At 46.1% G+C, this 20,597-nt stretch overlaps 1 protein-coding gene across 2 annotated transcripts in view; it reads right to left on the bottom strand.

Annotated features, from left to right (window-relative positions):
• Window positions 1-20,597, bottom strand: part of FAF1 (Fas associated factor 1) — a 303,897-nt gene that overhangs the window by 134,911 nt on the left and 148,389 nt on the right. Inside the window, exon 9 of one of the 2 annotated variants that reach the window (XM_040407595.1) lies at window positions 3,492-3,626. In XM_040407595.1, the coding sequence (XP_040263529.1) occupies window positions 3,492-3,626 (135 nt within the window). The remainder of the gene's footprint in view (window positions 1-3,491; window positions 3,627-20,597) is intronic. The other variant, XM_040407596.1, reaches the window with a different exon arrangement.

Raw genomic sequence — 20,597 nt, 5'->3', positions numbered from 1 at the left:
GTGCAAAGGGCAATGCACCCCAACACCCGCGCCACTTCCTAAAAAATGTGCAGCAGCACGCAGGAACGGATTATTATTGGGTGTAGATGAGCTGAACGAGCTGTTCACTGACAAATTCAGCTTTGCTACATCAGCGGGCTTCCGCTTAATGTTCAACTCTTCACCATGATGTCTGGAATAGGGGTTCCTCGTTCCATCTGGTGATGCAGCATCTGCATCCAAGTGGCATAGTAAGTGGAGATGTGGTCGCACATGTGCGCAGCTCTCTCCATTCACTTCTATGGGATTTACAGAATGAGTTCTGCATATGTGTCCTCAGGCGTGATGAGAATCAAGGACAATTTTTGGACCAGTTGTGCGACAACGTCTGACAGCTGGCTGGGTGGGACGGGGGGGCATATTTACTAACATTTAAGCTTGGAAACAGGCATAAAATGTTGGTGGAAATCTACTCCAGCCAGAGCTGGAGTAGTTTTGACACCAGGGAAAGGGACGGCTGTAGATGCGAATAATTTATGACGCCTCGTCAAAAATTAGCTGAATCTTATGGCAGTGTAGGGCAATCGGTGTAAAAAGCTGGTCTTAGAAAACGACCCCCTTCTTTCTAGATACAAATGTGGGCCCCAGAGGCTTTTTTTTTTCCATATTAAGCAAGTGGGCACAGTGGTCATTCATTCTTCACTAGGCGTAAAGGGGGCCAGGTGTCTGGGGCACAGTCAGTACTGATCGTCTCCTTGCGAAAGGGTCCGGGTCAAAAGTACTAGCATAAGGATGTATTATATATAGTGGGGACTTAAAGAAAACCTGTCACACTGACCATGCAGTGCCATGCAGGCAGCACTGGAGTCCAGGGGGCGGTCCTACCCAGTGAATGACAGCTATGAATGTACACTTATACAAGGAAGGCTGTCAATCACCGAGTTAGACCGCCCACTGGACTCCTAAGCCGAAAACGAGCAGCGATTAAGATCAATAAATTACAGATCACACTGAATCTTTTCCAATAAAACTATATACCCGCTCAGCTCCTCCAGCTATGCCAAACTGTACCCGCAGATCGAACTGCTTGGGCAATGTGACCGGTGCAATGGGTTAATAAAAAGGTGAAAATACAAGAAAAGAAAAAAAAGAATTTGATAATCACAATGATGTTCTATGCACATCCCCCCCATGACTGCAATAATCAAAACACTGCATTCAACAGGTCGTGAAAGACGTAGCAAACAAAAAAAATAATAAATAGGGCAATCCCTACCAACTCCCAAATGGCGGCGTTGCATACATTTCAGTGAATAATAATAGTAATTAACGCAATTACAACAAATAGTACAGGGTAAGAAATGATTCAAGGTGGAATTTAAAAAAATTTAAAAAATAAATTTCTGGGGTCTAAAAAATGCCACTGTGCCAGAGCTACAATATCCGCTTCCTAACGCCGCCCGACCCTGCAGTGCCAGCTCCACATGCAGCAGGGGTTAAAACATTTACACAACAAACAGAGGTTTTAGATTGCACCTCGGCTCTCAGCGTCTTTGGCTCATGTGCGATTGCATTAATGTAATGTTCACTGTGACAATGCTAATTCCTTTTTAAGTACCGAAGAATGCCAAGTAATAGGATAAAAATTACAGTGCTCATTTACAGAACAGACATAATCTGCAGATAAAATGGCCACGCTACTTCCTGTTATTTACAAAAGAGAATTCAACCGGAGCGATGCGATTCGAGCCGGGAGGAATCTGAGCGTCTCAGAGTAAATGGATGCTCAGTTCACTCCTTCTTAAGCTGCGCAAGTGTAAAGTGTTCAGTAAAGAGCAAGAATCCGGTTTCTACTCTGCAACATAATAGCGTGTGCAATGTATATGTATGTATACTGTGTATGTGTGTATATGTATATTTATATATATATATAACATTCACTGTGGCAGGCAGTACTGAAGGGTTCACAGTCGCAGGGACTGCAGAGCTACACGTCAGTAACTGATGGGCTCATGAAACTCCTGCTTTCTCTACAAGTAGGTTCTGCAGCAACTGGGGTTTTTACTAATTCTTATTTATTGCATCATGAGTATGGCCCCGTTTTAAAGAGCCTCCAAAAAAAATAATCTGTTGAAATTCCTTTAAAAAACTATTGAAAAAGTTTGATTCGGGCCCAAATCCATTCTACCTAAAACCTTGAAAGTTGGTATATAGCACTCTCTGGTCTCTTAGCACTTTATTTTTTTCTGGCCATACTCTAGGACAGGCATCCTCAAACTGCGGCCCTCCAGCTGTTTTAAAACTACAACTCCCACAATGCCCTGCTGTAGGCCGATACCTGTAGGCTGTTCGGGCATGCTGGGAGTTGTAGTTTTGCAACAGCTGGAGAGCCGCAGTTTGAGGATGCCTGCTCTAGGATGAGAGAGGAGAGGGGAGAGAGACTAGTATAATACACTGGGTTCCTAGGCAATATATACGCATTGTCTGGGGGGGGGTACTCTTTCTCCTAGTGCTTACTAGTATACGTAGTATTGTAGATGGAGTATTGTAGGTAAAGCAATTCACCTCTGGGTTTCTGGGAAAGATATTAAAATTAGCCAGCAGATGTAAGATGTGCTAATTTTCATATATTTTTTCCCAGAGACCCAGAGGAATGGATATTCTGCGCCCTCCATAAGTAGAGATAAGAAATAGTAGTAGTACCCCAAACAAGGCCTCTCAGACTTATTTCTCAGTTACTTTAACATCTGGAAAAGTTGGGAGACTACAATTAAAGGGGTATTCCCATCTGAGGCAAGGGGGGCATATCGCTAGGCTATGTCCCCCTTGTCTGATAGGTGCTGGTCCCACCGCTGGGATCCGCACCTATATCGAGAAAGGAGCAGGGAAAGTGGTGGCTGGAGGACCCTGTCTTTCCCTGGGTCCGGCCACCAAGTGCTTTCCCCATAGAAGTGAATGGGAGGTCACCGCGCTTGTACGGCCACCGCTCCCATTCATTTCTATGGGGCCGACGAAAATAGCCGAGCCAGCACTCGGCTATTTTCGGCTGCCCCATAGAAATGAATTGAGGGCAGCCACACATGTGCGATGCGCCCTCCGGAACTTTGCCAGCTGCGCTTACGGGGCATATCCTAGCGATATGATCCCACTGTCTGAGATGGTAATACCCCTTTAAGTCTGCCATTACAGTTCCCAAAAGTCTTGTGATCCAGCTTTCCCAAACTTCCAAAATGGAAATGTAATAATAAATCTAACTGCTGTTCTGGAAGCTGTTTTTTAACCCCTGTGGGAGCCATAATTGTAGGGATGAGCTTTCCAACAAACATATACAATTAAGAAGTGTCGGAATTGGGTTCTCCTCCATGTGACCAACGGGGACCATTAGTGGACATATTTTCTTGAGAGAGATATAGATATATATATTTTTTTTTTGGGGGGGGGGGCACTTTTTAAAAAGCTCATCACAATAAAGTATTAGGCTACAAGAAAACATGGTTGTGCAATATCCTTACTGATGGTTGTACACCTGTAGGAGCTGGTAAAGCCTTTACCTCGTCCGACTGTTCTCTGGTTTGCACGGGGGAAGTCCTTCTACCCACTGTGAGTCGATGGCATGGAAAGGTAAGTCCTGAAGACGCCAGAGTCATCTAAGAGACAGAAGGAAAATGCAATTAGAGGTAATGTCGCATGAAGATAACCCCTTCTTACGGTAATGCCAGGCCCAAGTCTAGCTGATCGACGCGGGTCCATCTCGGCGCTGAAGGGAAACTAATGGCTTACCAGGTAATACTAGGCCTAGTCTTGAGCAAACTTCTGTTTTCATGTTCGGATTATCTAAGAATTCCGTTATGGATTCCTCTACCACGGACTATAACTTATGGTTCGTGGTAGAGGAATCCATAACGGAATTCTTAGATAACCCGAACCTTGTACGCCGAACTTGAAAACAGAAGTTCACTCATCCCTAACTAGGCCCAGTCTACCAGAGTGAGAGCTATTCTTCGCGAGGTACTCGGTGGGAGAGATCCTCTAGGACAGGCATGCTCAACCTGCGGCCCTCCAGCTGTTGTAAAACTACAACTCCCACAATGCCCTGCTGTAGGCTGATAGATGTAGGCTGTTCGGGCATGCTGGGAGTTGTAGTTTTGCAATAGCTGGAGGGCCGCAGGTTGAGCATGCCTGCTCTAGGATATCTATGAAGACCCCAAGGACTAAAGATTTCTTTGTTTTCAGGGAAATTTCTCTTTAAAATACAACACTCTAGATTTTAATGCCCTTGTCATCCCCTCCCACTAAATTTTCTACCATAGATGGATCCATCTGAACATTGCCAGCAGATATCATAGGCCGGCAGCCGTTACCCACAGCGGACGATACAGTGTACAGGCTATACCACAGCGGAATATCAATGCCTTGTGGCAAGAGGGAAATCACAGGATGTCATATAATTTTACAGGCTGAAACAGGCAGATTATCAGTTCTGGTTACAAGCTAGAGCAGGACCTGTCGGAACTGGCCCGGTGTCAAGGCTCACCCCTCCAGCGGGCGCACACTGCTCCTTCTCGCTTTACCTAATTACAATTCAGCTCTATTAACTGGTCACGGTAACAGGGAATTAGCATTAATGCAGATACACAGGCAGGGAACACACCTGCAAATTCTGCAATGGCGGCTCACAGGAAAGCAACACTACGGCGTTCCTTACAATGGAGGCATCCGAAAATAAAAAAAATCCTAAGGTTTCTTTTTCTGTGAAATACTCTAAGGAACCATTTATCAAAGGTGTTTTCCAACTTTTAGATACGGACGCCCTTTACTCCTGGTACAAGGCATGGCAGCCATGTTGATGGTCACCAAGCTTTTTCAGAAACAGAGAGATCATTAAAGGGGTTTGTCCTCCTTTTAGATATTGACAACCTGTTCTCAGGATAGGTCATCCATATCAGATTGGTGGAGTCCGACACCCGGCACCCCCCACGGATCAGCTGTCCACTTACGCCCCCCTTTCCTCTGGATAAATCATCAATGTCACATCAGGCAGCCAACGGCGATCCTTCTGCTTCCACTCCGTCCAATCTACTGTGCATTGCCGTCGGCCACCTGATACAGCTGATCGGGGGGTGGGGTGGGGGTCGGACCCCAACAATCTGATATTGATGATTTATCCAGAGGAAAGGGCGTAAGTGGACTGCTGCTCAAAACAGCTGATTGGTGAGAAAAAAACATACAAACCGCGTAGATGGCGCCCTTGATTGGATTCGAACCCAGCAGCCTTGTAAGGTAACAAGTGCTAAGCACTGAGCCACCCTGTAGACCAAACACTAGGAAAGCTGGATACCTACCTCTACGGACCATGGGGGGAAAAAATTATTATGGTGCCAGGTACACAAGCTTCATCCACACAAAATAAGAGGCTGGTAGGGTCAAAAATAGTCTAAGGGAGCCTTTTATTTATGTAATAAATGTATTTATTTATAATTTAGATACATTTAATAAAATTGTATTTATGTAATATATATAGGTTACATCTCTGTATAATGTAGACATTGTATGAAGTCCGTGCGAGAAAAATACTTTCTAAAAACACATTAAAATTGACATACCGGTATATCATTTTTAAACCAAACAACATATGAGTAATACTCTGCTCCTTTAAAATATATAATTTTTATTACTGTTTTTATTATATGTTTTACTCCCTTTAGTGCACGCTGGCGCTCGATGGCCCGCACGTTCCGGAGCTCGTCAAAGCTATTTCCAGTAGGTTGAAAAAGGGAATCTATTTGTGCAGAATAACGGATAAAAGGAGCTGGGCGTATCTCCAGGAGGTTATAAAGCTAGCATTATTCCGATTCGAAGATAATTGCTCCTGACAGTTTTACTTCAGGTTCATTTCACTGTGCTATTTTCTCCAGCTCAGGGTTCAGCCAGTCCCCAAAGCCGCACCTCTCACACCTGTTGTGGCTCTTCATGTTACAGGCCAGTTTGGGCATGTCACTTCAAATTAGCGCTGTGCTGAGTCGATAACAGTGGCAATTACTTATCACAGGTTTAAAGGGAGGTAAAAAAAAAAAAAAAAAAGTTTCTAATTTAGCCTGTACTACAGTGTCAAGAGTAGGAAATCCGAACTTGTTAATACAGGCTGCGTGAAGAATCCTGAGAGGTGCGGAGATGATCTGGCCTAACTTACTGACAGAATGCCATACATCCCAAGGCTGGAGAGCCAGCGGACTCCTAGGAATCAAAGCAACACAAGATCTGCAGAAGGGTCTCGTTTCCGAGATGCTTTGAAGGTCCTATATCTAAGGCTACTTTCACACTGGCGTTTTGGTTTCCGTTTGCGAGATCTGTTCAGGGATCTCACAAGCGGTCCAAAACGGATGAGCTTTAATGCCTTCTGAATGGATAAGGATCCGCTCAGAATGCATCAGTTTGGCTCCATTCCGCTTTGGAGACGGACACTCTGCTCGCAGCGTTTTGATGTCCGTCTGATGAAACTGAGCCAAACGGATCCGTCCTGACGCACAATGTAAGTCAATGGGGACGGATCCGTTTTCATTGACACAATATGGCACAACAGAAAACGGATCCGTCCTCCATTGACTTTCAATGGTGTTAAAGGCGGATTTGTTTTGGCTATGTTACAGATAATACAGCCGGATCCGTTCTGAACGGATGCATGCGGTTGTATTATGTGAACGGATGCATTTGTGCAGATCCATGACGGACCCGCACCAAACGCGAGTGTGAAAGTCGCCTTACTAGCCTTAGTATCCCTTCTGCCTCATGGCTGAGACGTCAGTATAGTACACCACAACTGCGCCAATCCCAAGTCACACAAGAATTTATTTTTATTTATTTTTTTTGCTTCTGGGGAAAAGTTTTATTATGAACCTAGAAAACCCATAACAGTGAGAAAAAAAAATGATCCTGTTTCTCTGGTAACCTGCTTGTCACTTGGATACCATGGTTTTGCTAAGTAACGGGGGTGATCTACCTGTGACATCCCTGGCCCAGAGCCTTGGAAGAAAACACAGGGGGGTCATTTACTAAGCTGAAATATGCCTAAATTAGGTGTATTTCAGGCGCAGATGGCCATCTGCGACTTCGCCCCGCTCACGCCAGGTGTAATATGGGGGGGAGTGGCGTGGTCGGGGAAGGGGACGGGTCGGTAGGCCCATCTCATTCACCATCATCCACTGTTTTAGGCGTAGAAAATGGTCTAAATGTAAGACAGCTTGGAAGCGGTCTCACAGTTAAAACTAGCACTGGATGCACCAAAGTTATAGAGAGGCCTGCGCCTCTTCATAATTCCGCCGCATCCACCACTAGCTATGGGGCTTTATTAAGACAGACGTCTAATTCTCACAAAAAATAAATAAAAATCAAACGTACTGATACAAGAAAAATTTAAAATATCAGTTCCCATTAAAGGGGTTTTCCAGGAGTAAAATATTGATGACTGTCCTCAGAAAATATCATTAATATCTGATCAGCGAGGATCTGACTTCCACCACCGATCAGCTGATTGAAGAGGGCTGCAGTGCTCCGGTGAGCGTTGCGGCCCCTTCATGGCATGCTAAGCACAGTGCCCTACATTGTATAGTGGCTGTGCTTCACTTAAATGGGACTGAGCTGCGACTTGGCCTATGTGACCAATGAATGTGCCGTCACTGGCCTAGGAAGACACCTGAGCACTCACAAGAGCCCCGCGGCCTCTTAAAACAGGGTGACTGACCATAATCGATCAGATAGTGATGACCTATCCTCAGGATAGCCCATCAATATTAAACTACTGGAAACTCCTTAAGTAAAGTTTTCAACTGCATTGGGTATACTTCATCATGGGGTCCGAGCGCTGGGAACCCCACCAATCCTAAAACTGGGGGCAACACATACTCCGATCCTAATGAAGGAGCAGGTAGAGCATAAAGTACACTGTGCATCTCCATTCATTCTCTATGGGACTGCCGGAGATGGACGGCGCTTCGGTATCTCCGGCAGTCCCACAGAGAATGAATGAAGTGGCAGGGCAAAAATTCGACAGTGTTATTAGACCCCCCATTCTCAGGATTGGTGAGAGTCCTTGTGGTCGGAGCCTCACCGATCAGTTAGTTATAGCCTATCCAGTGGACAAGAGATAACTTGTAGTAACCGGAATATCCCTTTAGGGACTCATGCACACGGTCGTTGTTGGCCTGTGCTGCGGACCACAAACGGCCGGTGCTCGTATATTGTGGACCTGCTATTTGTGGGCCGCAATACGGGAAACGGCCAACAACGGCCGTGTGCATGAGGACTAACTATGGGATAACCAGAGACAGGACGATTAGACCCTGGTCTGGCATGATGAAAGTTCTGGTTGGGACACTGATTGTCAAAGGAGCATAGACTAGAACATGGGGCAACATACCAGGGACAACATACCAATAGGACAGAGTACCAATAGGACAGAGTACCAATAGGACAGAGTACCAATAGGACAGAGTACCAAACCATATGATTGACAGTAAACTATTATAAACCCAGGACGGACTGTCACCTAGTTTCCCAGTCTCCCCAAAAAGCAGTAGTAGCACAGTGATTTGGTAGACTTTCCATTCATGGGAGGTGGCTGCTTATATGAAGGAGCAAATATACGCCATGAAGCTGAAGCAGTCACCGGTATATGTATGATTATATAATTATCTAACCATCAGTGGAAGAACGCCAAACTATAGAGCGAACACAAGAAAGAAGGATGTTTACCGAGAACCTGAAGAACGCACCCAGAACACACCTATATACACCCAGGGCAGTCTCCAGAGCTGTCACTAGACATCCTTCTCGAGAAGGCAGATGTTACCTGTCATATCTTGTGGTAACTGTTACTGACACAACAGATTACTTATTTTTCCGCACATGGTTTTCTGACATGTAGAAGGAGATGGTATGTGCGTTTTATAATTCAGAGACATTACTGTAGTGATGTCTGAGTCTTCTTCATAACCCATAAGCACAATCAGAATGGTCTTGCAACATTCTTCAGTCTGTTGAAGTCAACCCTTAAAGGGGGTTTCCTTACAACTTAATACCTGCTCCCAAATAGAAAAATAAACTTTATAATATACTTAACTTAAAAAATCCATTCCCAGAAAAATTTGATGCAATTCCACTGTCAATTCCAAACCAAAATTCTGCCGGGGGAGCTACCAGGCTCCCTGTGTTCTGTCTTCACTGTAAGATATTCATAGTGTATAATAAACTCCTGAGCTCCCTCCAGTGGTGGCTGCAAGTAGCCACAATGTTATCATTTATGGAGGTTATCCCACGAAAAGTATTTATTACCTAACCATAGGAAGGTTATAAATATTGGATCATGGAGCTCCGAACACTGGGACCCAAAGTACTCCAGACAATGGGGCTTCGGCGAGTCCCCTCTCTGTATGGAGCAGTCTATGGGGCCGACGTAGACAACGTTTCATAAGTGAAGTAAATAGAGGACAGCTGTGCATCACTGCTTCATTCACACACGGACCCTCTGTTCTCTGGATTGCAGTGGGGTCCCATGCAGTTGGACCCCCAATATTTACCACTTTAATTCCATAATCTTATGAGAGGAGTGTAAAGTAGACAACAAACTAAGCATCTACAGCAACTGTAGCAGAGAATAGCAGCAATGTCCGGCCTTTACAGTAGTTTAAGAGGTATTCCAGGATTTTAATACTGATGGCCTAATCTCAGTATAGGCCATAAATATCAAAGTAAAAATGGAAGTTTAGAAATTTTTGCTAATTTATTAAAAATGAAAAACTAAAATGTTTCACGCATGGACAAGGGTATTCAGACCCTTTGATATGACATTCAAAAACTACAATTCCCACCATGTCCTGCTGTAGGTTGATAGCTGTAGGCAGTCTGGGCATGCTGGGAGTTGTAGTTTTGCAACAGCTGGAGAGCCGCAGGTTGACCATCTCTGCTCTAGATCATCTTTGAGATGTTTCTATACCTTGATTGGAGTCGCATGTGGTAAATTAATTTGACCGGGCATGATTTGGAAAAACACAGCCCTGTCTATATAAGATCTCACAGCTGACAATGCATATCAGAGCAAAAACCTACCTCCATGAGGAGGGAAGATCTGCCTGCAGAGCTCAGACACAGAATTGGGTGGAGGCACAGGTCTGGAGAAGAGGACAAAAAATATTTTTGCCGCACTTAGGCCTCTTTCAGACGGGCGGTGCGGGTGCGTTATGGGAACACCCGCAATTTTTCCGCGCCAGTGCAAAAGATTGTAATGCGTTTTGCACTTACGTGAGAAAAATCGCGCATGTTTGGTACCCAAACCCGAACTTCTTCACAGAAGTTCGGGTTTGGGATCGGGGTTGTGTAGATTGTATTATTTTCCCTTATAACATGGTTATAAGGGAAAATAATAGCATTCTGAATACAGAATGCATAGTAAAATAGCGGTGGAGGGGTTAAAAAAAATAAAATAAATTATTTAACTCACCTTAGTCCACTTGCTCACGCAGCCCGGCATCTCCTTCTGTCTCCTTTGCTGAACAGGACCTGTGGTGACGTCACACCGGTCATCACATGATCCATCACCATGGTGATGGATCATGTGATGGATCATGTGATGGATCATGTGATGGATCATGTGATGACCGGAGTGACGTCACCACAGGTCCTGCTCAGCAAAGGAGACAAAAGGAGATGCCGGCTGTCCATCAAGTGGACTAAGGTGAGTTAAATAATTTTTTAATTTTTTTTAACCCCTCTAGCGCTATTTTACTATGCATTCTGTATTCAGAATACTATTTTCCCTTATAACCATGTTATAAGGGGAAATAATAATGATCGGGTCTCCATCCCGATCGTCTCCAAGCAACCGTGCGTGAAAATCGCACCGCATCTGCACTTGCTTGCGATTTTCACGCAAACCCCATTCACTTCTATGGGGCCTGCTTTGCGTGAAAAACGCAGAATATAGAGCATGCTGTGATTTTCACGCAACGCACAAGTGATGCGTGAAAATCACCGCTCATGTAAACAGCCCCATAGAAGTGAATGGGTCGGTATTCAGTGCGGGTGCAATGCGTTTACCTCACTCATCGCATCCGCGCGGAATACTAGCCCGTGTGAAAGGGGCCTTAAAGTTCTTAAGAACTTAGTAGCCTTCATAATTCCCAAATGTAAGAAGTTTGGAAAAATCAGGACTCTTCCTAAAGCTGGCCACCCCACATAACTAAGTAACTGGGGGAGAAGGGCCTTGGTAAGAGTTGTGACCAAAGAACCCAATGCTCACTCTGGCTCAACTCCAAAGATCCTGTGTGCAGATTGGAGAAACGTCCAGAGGGTCAACCATCTCTGCAGCACTCCACTAATCTCGGCTTTATGTCAAAGTGGCCAGAAAGAAGCCTCTCCTTAGTAAAAGACACAAGAAAGTTTACAAAAAAAAAATCACCTGAAGGACTCTCAGACTATGAGACACAAGATTCTCTGGTCTGGAGAAACAAAGATCAAACTTTTTGGCCTCTGTTCTAGGCGTCATGTCTGGAGGAAACCAGACACTGCTCATCACCTGCCGAATACCGTCCCTACAGTGAAGCATAGTGGTGGAAGCATCATGCTGGGGGGACAGGAAGACTGGTCAGGGTTGAGGAAAGCTGAATGAAGCAAAGTACAGAGATATTCTTAATGAAAACCTTATTAAGTACTCTGGACGTCAGACTGGGTTGAAGGTTGACCTTCCTACAAGACGATGACCCTAAAGGCTGTATTACACCTGCTGATTATTGGGCAGATGTTTGCTAATGAGCGTTCGTATGAACGCTCTTTAGCGATCATCTGGCAGTGTAATACTGCTGCCGATTGCCTGATGAACGAGCAAACTCAAACATCTCTGGAGAGACCTGAAAATGGCTGTCCAACAACAGTCTCCATATAACCTGAGAGGATCTACAGAGAAGAATGGCAGAAAATCCCCAAATCCAGATGTGCAAACCTTGTGGCATCATCCCCAGGAAGACTGGAGGCTGTAATCGCTGCCAAAGGTTCTTTAACCAAGTCCTGAGTAAAGTGTCTGAATACTTATGTCAATGCAAGATTTTAGGTTTTCCTTTTTTAATAAATTAGCAAAGATTCCTGAAGATTTCTGTTTTCATTTTCTCATTATGGGGTACTGAGTAGAATTGCACCGGGTATCGAATTATCGATACCCAATCGATACTTTTGTACTGGTATCGATTCAATACCGGAATTTGCCTTTTACCGATACTATTGCAGCCAAGTATCACAGAACAAGGCATGCACTGCTCTCAGCACGCGCCATGTTCCCTCAGCAGCACAGGGGAGAAGGAAGCAGTCCCTCCATCCCCACTGTGGCGTGCTGCCACCAATGAGAGGAAAGAGCGGCGGAGGGACTGTGGTCGCACCTGAGGGATTAACTGCGGCTCCCTGTCATAGAGGTCGGGTGCTGGCTATGCGATTCTGCCGCCGATACCCGCTCCCGAATCTATATTAAACGTTAATAATCTTCATCGGTGGCGCAGTGCGCCCCCCCAGTATTAAAAAAAAATTGGTGGCGCAGTGCGGCTCCCCCCCCCCAGCCCCCACAGTATTAAATCATTGGAGGCAGTGACCACAGTATTAAATCATTGGTGTTGGGCAGTGGCAGTTCCGATCTGAGCCCCAACAGTGTAATCCTGGGGCTGCTATCGGTTACCATGGCAGCCAGGATGCTACTGAAGCCTTGGCTGCCATGGTATCGGTTACCATGGCAGCCAGGACGCTACTGAAGCCCTGGCTGCCATGGTAATCTCCCTGCTGCTGTGTGTACTATCCACAGGGCAGAAGGGAGAGTGTGAGATCCTATTCACCCTAATAGAGATCTATTAGGGTGAATAAGACAAGGGATTAAAAGATCCCAGGTTCTAGCCCCTAAGGGGGGAAATAGTTATCAAATAAAAATAAAAAACAGCTAAATATCAAGTATAAATCACCCCCTTTCTCAATTTTACATATAAAAAATATAAACAATAAATAAACATATTACATATCGCCACGTCCAAAAAGTCCAAACTATTAAAATATTTTTTTAAAAATGTCCTATACGGTGAACGCCGTAACAAAAAATAAAAATAAAAAAAAACTGCGATTCGCCATTTTTTTTGTCACCTTGTCCCCCCAAAAATAGGATAGGACTGTTCGATTATGGGCCGGACGTTCCATAAAATGCAGAATACACGCGGCTTTTTTGGTGTTTTATTTTTTTTTTTGCGTGGTATTGAATGGAGTCTCGAGTATTGCAATACTTTTTTTATGGTATCGAAATCAAATCAAAATTTTGGTATCGTGACAACCCTAATACGGAGTACGGAATGATGGAGGAATATTAGAATTTTTATATTTTTTTTTTTGAAGCAACATAAAATGTGAAAAAAGCGATAGGGTCTGAAGACTTTCCGAAAGCACTGTAGATACATTTGGAGAGCTGCGGCTGTGCTCCTCCACTGGATGCTATCAGGATTCAGGAACCACTGACAGAAACAATTAAAAAGAGAAAGCAGCAGCTTAGCGCAGATACCAAGCACCTGCCGGCACTTAAGAGGAACAATTCATGGAGTTTCATGGAAATCCTATCTACTGACTATGTAAGTAATTGTATTTCAATCCAAACAGGAGTTGTAGGGTAAAACCATATGGTATGGCTTCCGGAGGGTTTTCCACAGAAAGGAGGGTTTTGCACCCTTGAAACGCGTTGCCAAATAAAGAATACCTGTCCATGGAGTCTTCTGGGGAGAGAGCAGTGGATTTGATTCCATTCCATATGCTTCTTCCATGCTCAACCAACATATCCCACAGCATTGTACAGAGATTGTCCTGACTCACATTGGACCTTGCACCCTTTGGGGTTCATAAGCTAAACTCCAACTTAGCCTATCTGTATGTTTTTGGAGTGAGGGAGGAAACTGGAGCGTACCGAGGAAACCCAGGAGAACATACAAACCCCATGTAGATGTTGTCCTTGGTTAAAATTCGAATCCAGGTCCCCAACGCTGCAAAGCACCAGTGCTAACCACTGAGCCAACGTGCTGTGCACTCACTGTGCACGGTATGGCAATATCTGTCAGTGTGTGGGCACAGTAGAACAGCATGTGTGCAAAATTTGGAACTCATTGATAACACTCTCGATACCAAATATGTTGCATTGTATGAAACTTTCTAGGCAATGCATGGCAATAGAGTGGGCAATGCATATCTAGGAAATGCTTTACCTAACGGAGCAGGGTAGCATAATCCAGATGAACTGATAGTATATGCATTCTAAGACATAGGCCCCTTTCACACGGGCGAGTATTCCACGCGGATGCGATGCGTGAGTTGAACGCATTGCACCCGCACTGAATCCTGACCCATTCATTTCTATGGGGCTGTTCACATGAGCGGTGATTTTCACGCATCACTTGTGCGTTGCGTGAAAATCGCAGCATGCTCTATATTCTGCGTTTTTCAAGCAACGCAGGCCCCATAGAAGTGAATGGGGTTGTGTGAAAAGTGCGGATGCGGTGCGATTTTCACGCATGGTTGCTAGGTGACGATCGGGCTGGAGACCTGATCTGTATTTTTTCCCTTATAACATAGTTATAAGAGAAAATAATAGCTTTCTGAATACAGAATGCAAAGTAAAATAGAGATGGAGGGGTTAAAAAAAAATAAAAAATTAACTCCCCGAGTCCACTTGATAGCGTAGTTGCGGATCTCTGTCTTCTTTTGTAATGTTGAGCTGCTGGCTAAGGACCTGTGGTGACGTCACATCACATGATCCAATCACATGGTCCCTCACCATGGTGATGAAACATGTGATTGGACCATGTGATGAGCACAGTGACGTCATCAAAGGTCCTATTCCTGTGCATAGCAAAGAAGAAGACAGAAGAAATGCCGGCTGCGCGATCAAGTGGATTAAGGTGAGTTAAATTATTTTTTATTTAATTTTTAACCCCTCCAGCCCTATTGTACTATGCATTCTGTATTCAGAATGCTATTATTTCCCTTATAACCATGTTATAAGGGGAAATAATACAATCGACAGAACACCGATCCCAAGCCCGAACTTCTGTGAAGAAGTTCGGGTTTGGGTGCCAAACATGCAGATTTTTCTCACGCGCGTGCAAAACGCATTACAATGTTTTGCACGCGCCAACGCACCCGCACCTTTTCCCGCAATGCCCGTGTGAAACCAGCCTAAGACTATGACCATTATACATTATTATTATACATTATAAGACTAAGACTATGGGGCAGCCATGTTCACCCAGAAAAATCCAACATGCGTTCGCTTCAGAAAATCAAGGATAACCCTTTGGGTTTCTGCGATGGATTTCAAGTTCATGGTGTCACAGATCCAGGAGCGAAAAAAATATATATAACAGCAGCCCCATGAACAGCAGAGTGGATCTCCATTTGTAACCATGGAACAGTTTTCAAGTGGATTTTGGTACAGGACACGTGCCGAAGTCTTCGTGAAATTGTATCTACGCATTGACTGCTTCACGTTGATAGACAATATTATAACGTTACTTCTCAGACGTGGTTTTCTCCAAGTAAAAGCAGCCAAAAAATGTTATGAGGTGCAACTTTTTGGTCGCCGATGCATTCCCCACACACTGAGCGGTGCTCATGGAGGGACACAATGGAGCACAGCAGTCACACGGGACAAACTGCTGTCTAGCTCTACCCTCAGGGCTCACGTGCACGAACGTATTGTTTATCCGTGTCCGTTCCAGGTTTTTTGTGGCCCGTATGCTGAACCATTTACTTCAATGAGTCGGCAAAAAAATAATAATATGGAAATGACTCCATGTGCATTCTGTTTCCGTATGTCCGTTCCGCAAAAAAGATAGAACATTTTATATTCTTGTCCGTTTTGCGGACAAGGATAGGCATTGTTGCAATGGATCCACAAAAAAACGGATACAATACAGATGTTACACGGACGTCATCTGTATTTTTTTTGCTGATCCTTTTTTTGCAGACTGCAAAATACATACGGTGGTGTGCATGAGCCCTAAGATATCAGTCCCGATGTGCGATAAGAAGATACTGCTGTAAGTGTCTCAGTGAGACGAACATTCGGCATAATCCGTTCATGCTCATTACGTTCTGTAATCGGAAGTTTGCTTTGGGAACACCGAGTGAGATATCAAACGCTCTTCCTCGCGGTTACACCTGTGTGAAAAACTTGGGAGCTAATCTTTTGGCGTGCTTCCAGTTTTTCCTGTTCCATTTCATTTAAAACCACAAAACCAAAATTGCGCAATGCTGAGCCCCTTCCGAAATTGTCTTTCTAACTCTGTCTCCTTATAAGATACGGTATATGGAGTTAGACTATGGCTGCCATGTTAGAGCTCTCTAGGAGAATGTAGAGGGCCACACTTTGGGCCAGCGTATGACCTCTGCGTCACATCTGTCTGGCGACCGCGCTCAGTTTCCCTCCGGCGTCGTGCAGAAAATGCCAGAGGGAAACTGAAGCTAGAGATGATCCCATCGTTCATATTCATATGATGCATCAGTCCTGATGCCAGATGTAAAATAGCGCCAGACAGAAAACCGCTCGTCTGCTTCGTTTTTCTGTCCCGTGATATTGGTCTATGGATGCCGAACCTGCGCACTGACACATGCATTACATACGGTATAAAAACAAAAAAATCTATACGTTCAATGCAGGTTCAGGTTACACCAGGTCTCGTAAAAATACGCCAAATGTATGCGTTACCTATAATCTACTGTCCATCTGTCAAAAGAGGGACCCTTAGAGCGGTATACATTTGTATTCCTTTTTCTGCACTGCGTTGGAAAACGTCGAAAACTACGAAATCCCGCAAAAAAAAATTATAAATAACGCTTAGTAGACTTTTTACATTTTTTTATGTAATAGCAGACGTATGAGACCCTGTGGCATATATCCGCTCTATACATTTGGCATATATGTCAAGAGATCTTCCCTGCATATCTGCTAGATTCTTTCAGGACCTGAGGGGGGGTAAAAAAAAAACAGAATAAAAATACAGATCAGTTTCGGCTACGTAGCTATAACTCCCATCATCTACGTTCACTTTTTTTCAGGTTCAGCCACAATACAGCCGCTAACAATCAGCATGAAGCCTGACACAATGTAACAGAATCGGTTATATCCTCCTAGATACAAAATGAGGAAAAAAAAAAAAAAAGGAAACAACATCCTAAATGTCCACGAAAAGCGGCCGGCCTGATCCTTTCCCACCTTGGTAACAAAAGCCTCCCCTCCGGGCAGGAAGGGGTTAAGTCCAAAGTGGTTACCATTTTCTGAATTACTGGAACTATAAAAAGGACACTCTACACAAGCTGCCACTGAATGTCACCTGAAAAGCAATCACAAAAGGGCTCTGTCTTGGCTTATCTTTGGGCTCTGTCACTACGGCAACCGGCCGACGAAACGCATCCCCCGTAGCCGCGCATTGGCGGATCCCACAGAAGCCGGGGCTAAGGAGGCATGTGAAGCCTGGCAGAGATTGACTGCATTAATACATTAGCAAATACTGTGAAACACTGGATAAATGTCAGCAATTATGGCGAGAAGCGTCTAATAACGTTATCCGTTGCCTGTCAAACCCCCGCGAGGTTTGATGTACGCCTGCCACTCAAAGGCGCTCGGTGATTTTATCTCTTTTGGACGCCCTCTGCTTTGCAGCTTTCGGATTTCGCACTTGGAGAAGTAATAAAGTCGGAGGCTGCTCAAATCGAGGCTGATCACAATGGTCAACAAAGGCGGCAGTGAGAGGAGAGGTCGGCACTTCCCACGCTTGTGTCAACAGCCAGGACTGGACTACTGACTGACAAGTGGCCGTCAGCCGCAATAGGCGAGAGAGCGGCCAACAATGACTCTGTAAACCGCTTACCGCACCCAAAAACGGCCCCCCACATTGCCTGCGTCCCCTGTGCCTTCTATGACAACCGAAACTATTAAGAGGAATGTGTCACCAGAAAACGACCTATTGTTTAAATTTATGTTGTGCAATATCTATAGCTGAACAAAACCCATAACATCCCCTGCAGTTTTCGCACTGGCCACAAAGCTTTATATTAGATGCCACTTTACTGCAGTTATCTGCTTATCTGTCATTCTAATCCTGCCTGTAATGATATCACCTCTGTGTATAGATAAGGCAGGATCCTCCATTCACAATAGGCAATTGGCAGAGCTTCTCTATTCTTTCCTTGTACAATGACCTCTGCACAGGTCACAGAGCATGCCTAGAAGACTCTACCACAGAACTCAATGAGGTCCCCTCCTGACCATTCTGTCTATGGCCCATGGGGCTGCCGTAAAGCAATTTTCTTAATGCTTTTTAAATGCTGTTAAGAACAGCTCAGGCAAGATGGCCGCCCCCATAATCATGTTCAGGAAAGAGAATTTAAAAAAATCTGTAATCAGAAAATAGGTCATCAATATCTGATCGGTGGGGGTCCATCTCTGGGAGGAGGAAGCCACTAGCGGACTTCTGTAGTGGCGGCCTATCTCCAAGGAGAACAAAGGATTGGGCAATGAAATTCAACACGACCGATCCTTTCTTCTGCCACCTCATCTGCAGGGGAGTTTCAGGACCACCCCGTATACATTTGATTGGTGGCTTCTAGGGCTGAAACAATTACTCAATTGAATTGGGTAATTCAACACAAAAGGATTTGTTTGTGTCAGGTGACCACGGAGCGGGAGTGAAGCGCTTGCTATTACTTACGGTTCCGTGGTCACCCGCCAGCCCGTACCGCGCTGCACTTTCAGCCCTAACACATCGTCAGGACATAGTGCACGTATGCGCCAGGACGGCAGTGCAGCGCGCGGAGAAGAAGACAGAGGAGCTGTGGAGCGGCGCCCCTCCAGGAAAGGTAAGTACTGGCACTTAGGGGGGCAAGCTGATGGCACTTATAGAATGGGTGCCACAAAATGTCTCAATTCTACTAGCATGCAGCACCTGAATACAGTGACATCCTGCTCAATGATTCAAGTTTGTCCACAAATGCTAACTATAAAGCTGGCCAGATATAGGAGATAACTTCCGGGTGACCCCCTCCCGATCCCCACATAGATGCTCAGCCATGCATGTGAATGGGAGAAGGGAATAATCTGGTACCAGACCCCTCTGGCAGGCGGCTGATCTCCAAGAATAAAAGGGTTGTAACAAGTGAAATCCAACACGCCGACCCTTCTCTCCCTGATATCTGATGTCGCAGGAGATCCCACACACATTAGATGGTCAACCGACATACATCTAATGTCATGGCCAGCTTTAGAAATATGAAGGGTTAAAATCTGCAGTAGATTACTGCAAGACATCAGTCTAGACCAAAGCGGAGGAGATATGCCCATGGAACTCTTATAGGACACATGTATAGAAGAAGCTGGGGATCAGAGATAAGCCGCTGGCCAAGGATACAAAAAAATAAGCTCTTAGAGGGGAGGGGGCAGCTCATGGCACTTAGAGGGGAGGGGGCAGCTCATGGCACTTAGAGGGGAGGGGGCAGCTCATGGCACTTAGAGGGGAGGGGGCAGCTCATGGCACTTAGAGGGGAGGGGGCAGCTCATGGCACTTAGAGGGGAGGGGGCAGCTCATGGCACTTAGAGGGGAGGGGCAGCTCATGGCACTTAGAGGGGAGGGGCAGCTATGCACTAGAGGGGAAGGCAGCTCATGGCACTTAGAGGGGAGGGGGCAGCTCATGGCACTTAGGGGGGGGGGGGCAGCTCATGGCACTTAGAGGGGAGGGGGCAGCTCATGGCACTTAGAGGGGAGGGGGCAGCTCATGGCACTTAGAGGGGAGGGGGCAGCTCATGGCACTTAGAGGGGAGGGGGCAGCTCATGGCACTTAGAGGGGAGGGGGCAGCTCATGGCACTTAGAGGGGAGGGGGCAGCTCATGGCACTTAGAGGGGAGGGGGCAGCTCATGGCACTTAGAGGGGAGGGGGCAGCTCATGGCACTTAGGGGGGGGGGGGCAGCTCATGGCACTTAGGGGGGGGGGGGCAGCTCATGGCACTTGGGGGGGGGCAGCTCATGGCACTTAGGGGGGGGGGCAGCTAAAGGCACTGGGGTGGGAGAGCTGAAGGCACTGGGGGGAGTTGAAGGCACTGGGGGGAGCTGAAGGCACGGAGGGGGGGAGAGCTGAAGGCACGGAGGGGGGGAGAGCTGAAGGCACGGAGGGGGGGAGAGCTGAAGGCACTGGGGGGAGAGCTGTAGGCACTGGGGGGAGAGCTGTAGGCACTGGGGGGAGAGCTGTAGGCACGGAGGGGTGGAGAGCTGATGGCACGGGGGGGTGGAGAGCTGATAGCACGGGGGGTGGAGAGCTGATGGCACGGGGGGTGGAGAGCTGATGGCACGGGGGGTGGAGAGCTGATGGCACGGGGGGTGGAGAGCTGATGGCACGGGGGGTGGAGAGCTGATGGCACGGGGGGGTGGAGAGCTGATGGCACGGGGGGTGGAGAGCTGATGGCACGGGGGGGTGGAGAGCTGATGGCACGGGGGGGTGGAGAGCTGATGGCACGGGGGGGTGGAGAGCTGATGGCACGGGGGGGTGGAGAGCTGATGGCACGGGGGGGTGGA

Source organism: Bufo bufo, chromosome 9, assembly GCF_905171765.1.
Source record: "Bufo bufo chromosome 9, aBufBuf1.1, whole genome shotgun sequence".
Lineage (NCBI taxonomy): Eukaryota > Metazoa > Chordata > Amphibia > Anura > Bufonidae > Bufo > Bufo bufo.
The sequence above is the reverse complement of the archived record's forward strand: the minus strand, read 5'-3'. Positions and strand labels throughout refer to the sequence as shown.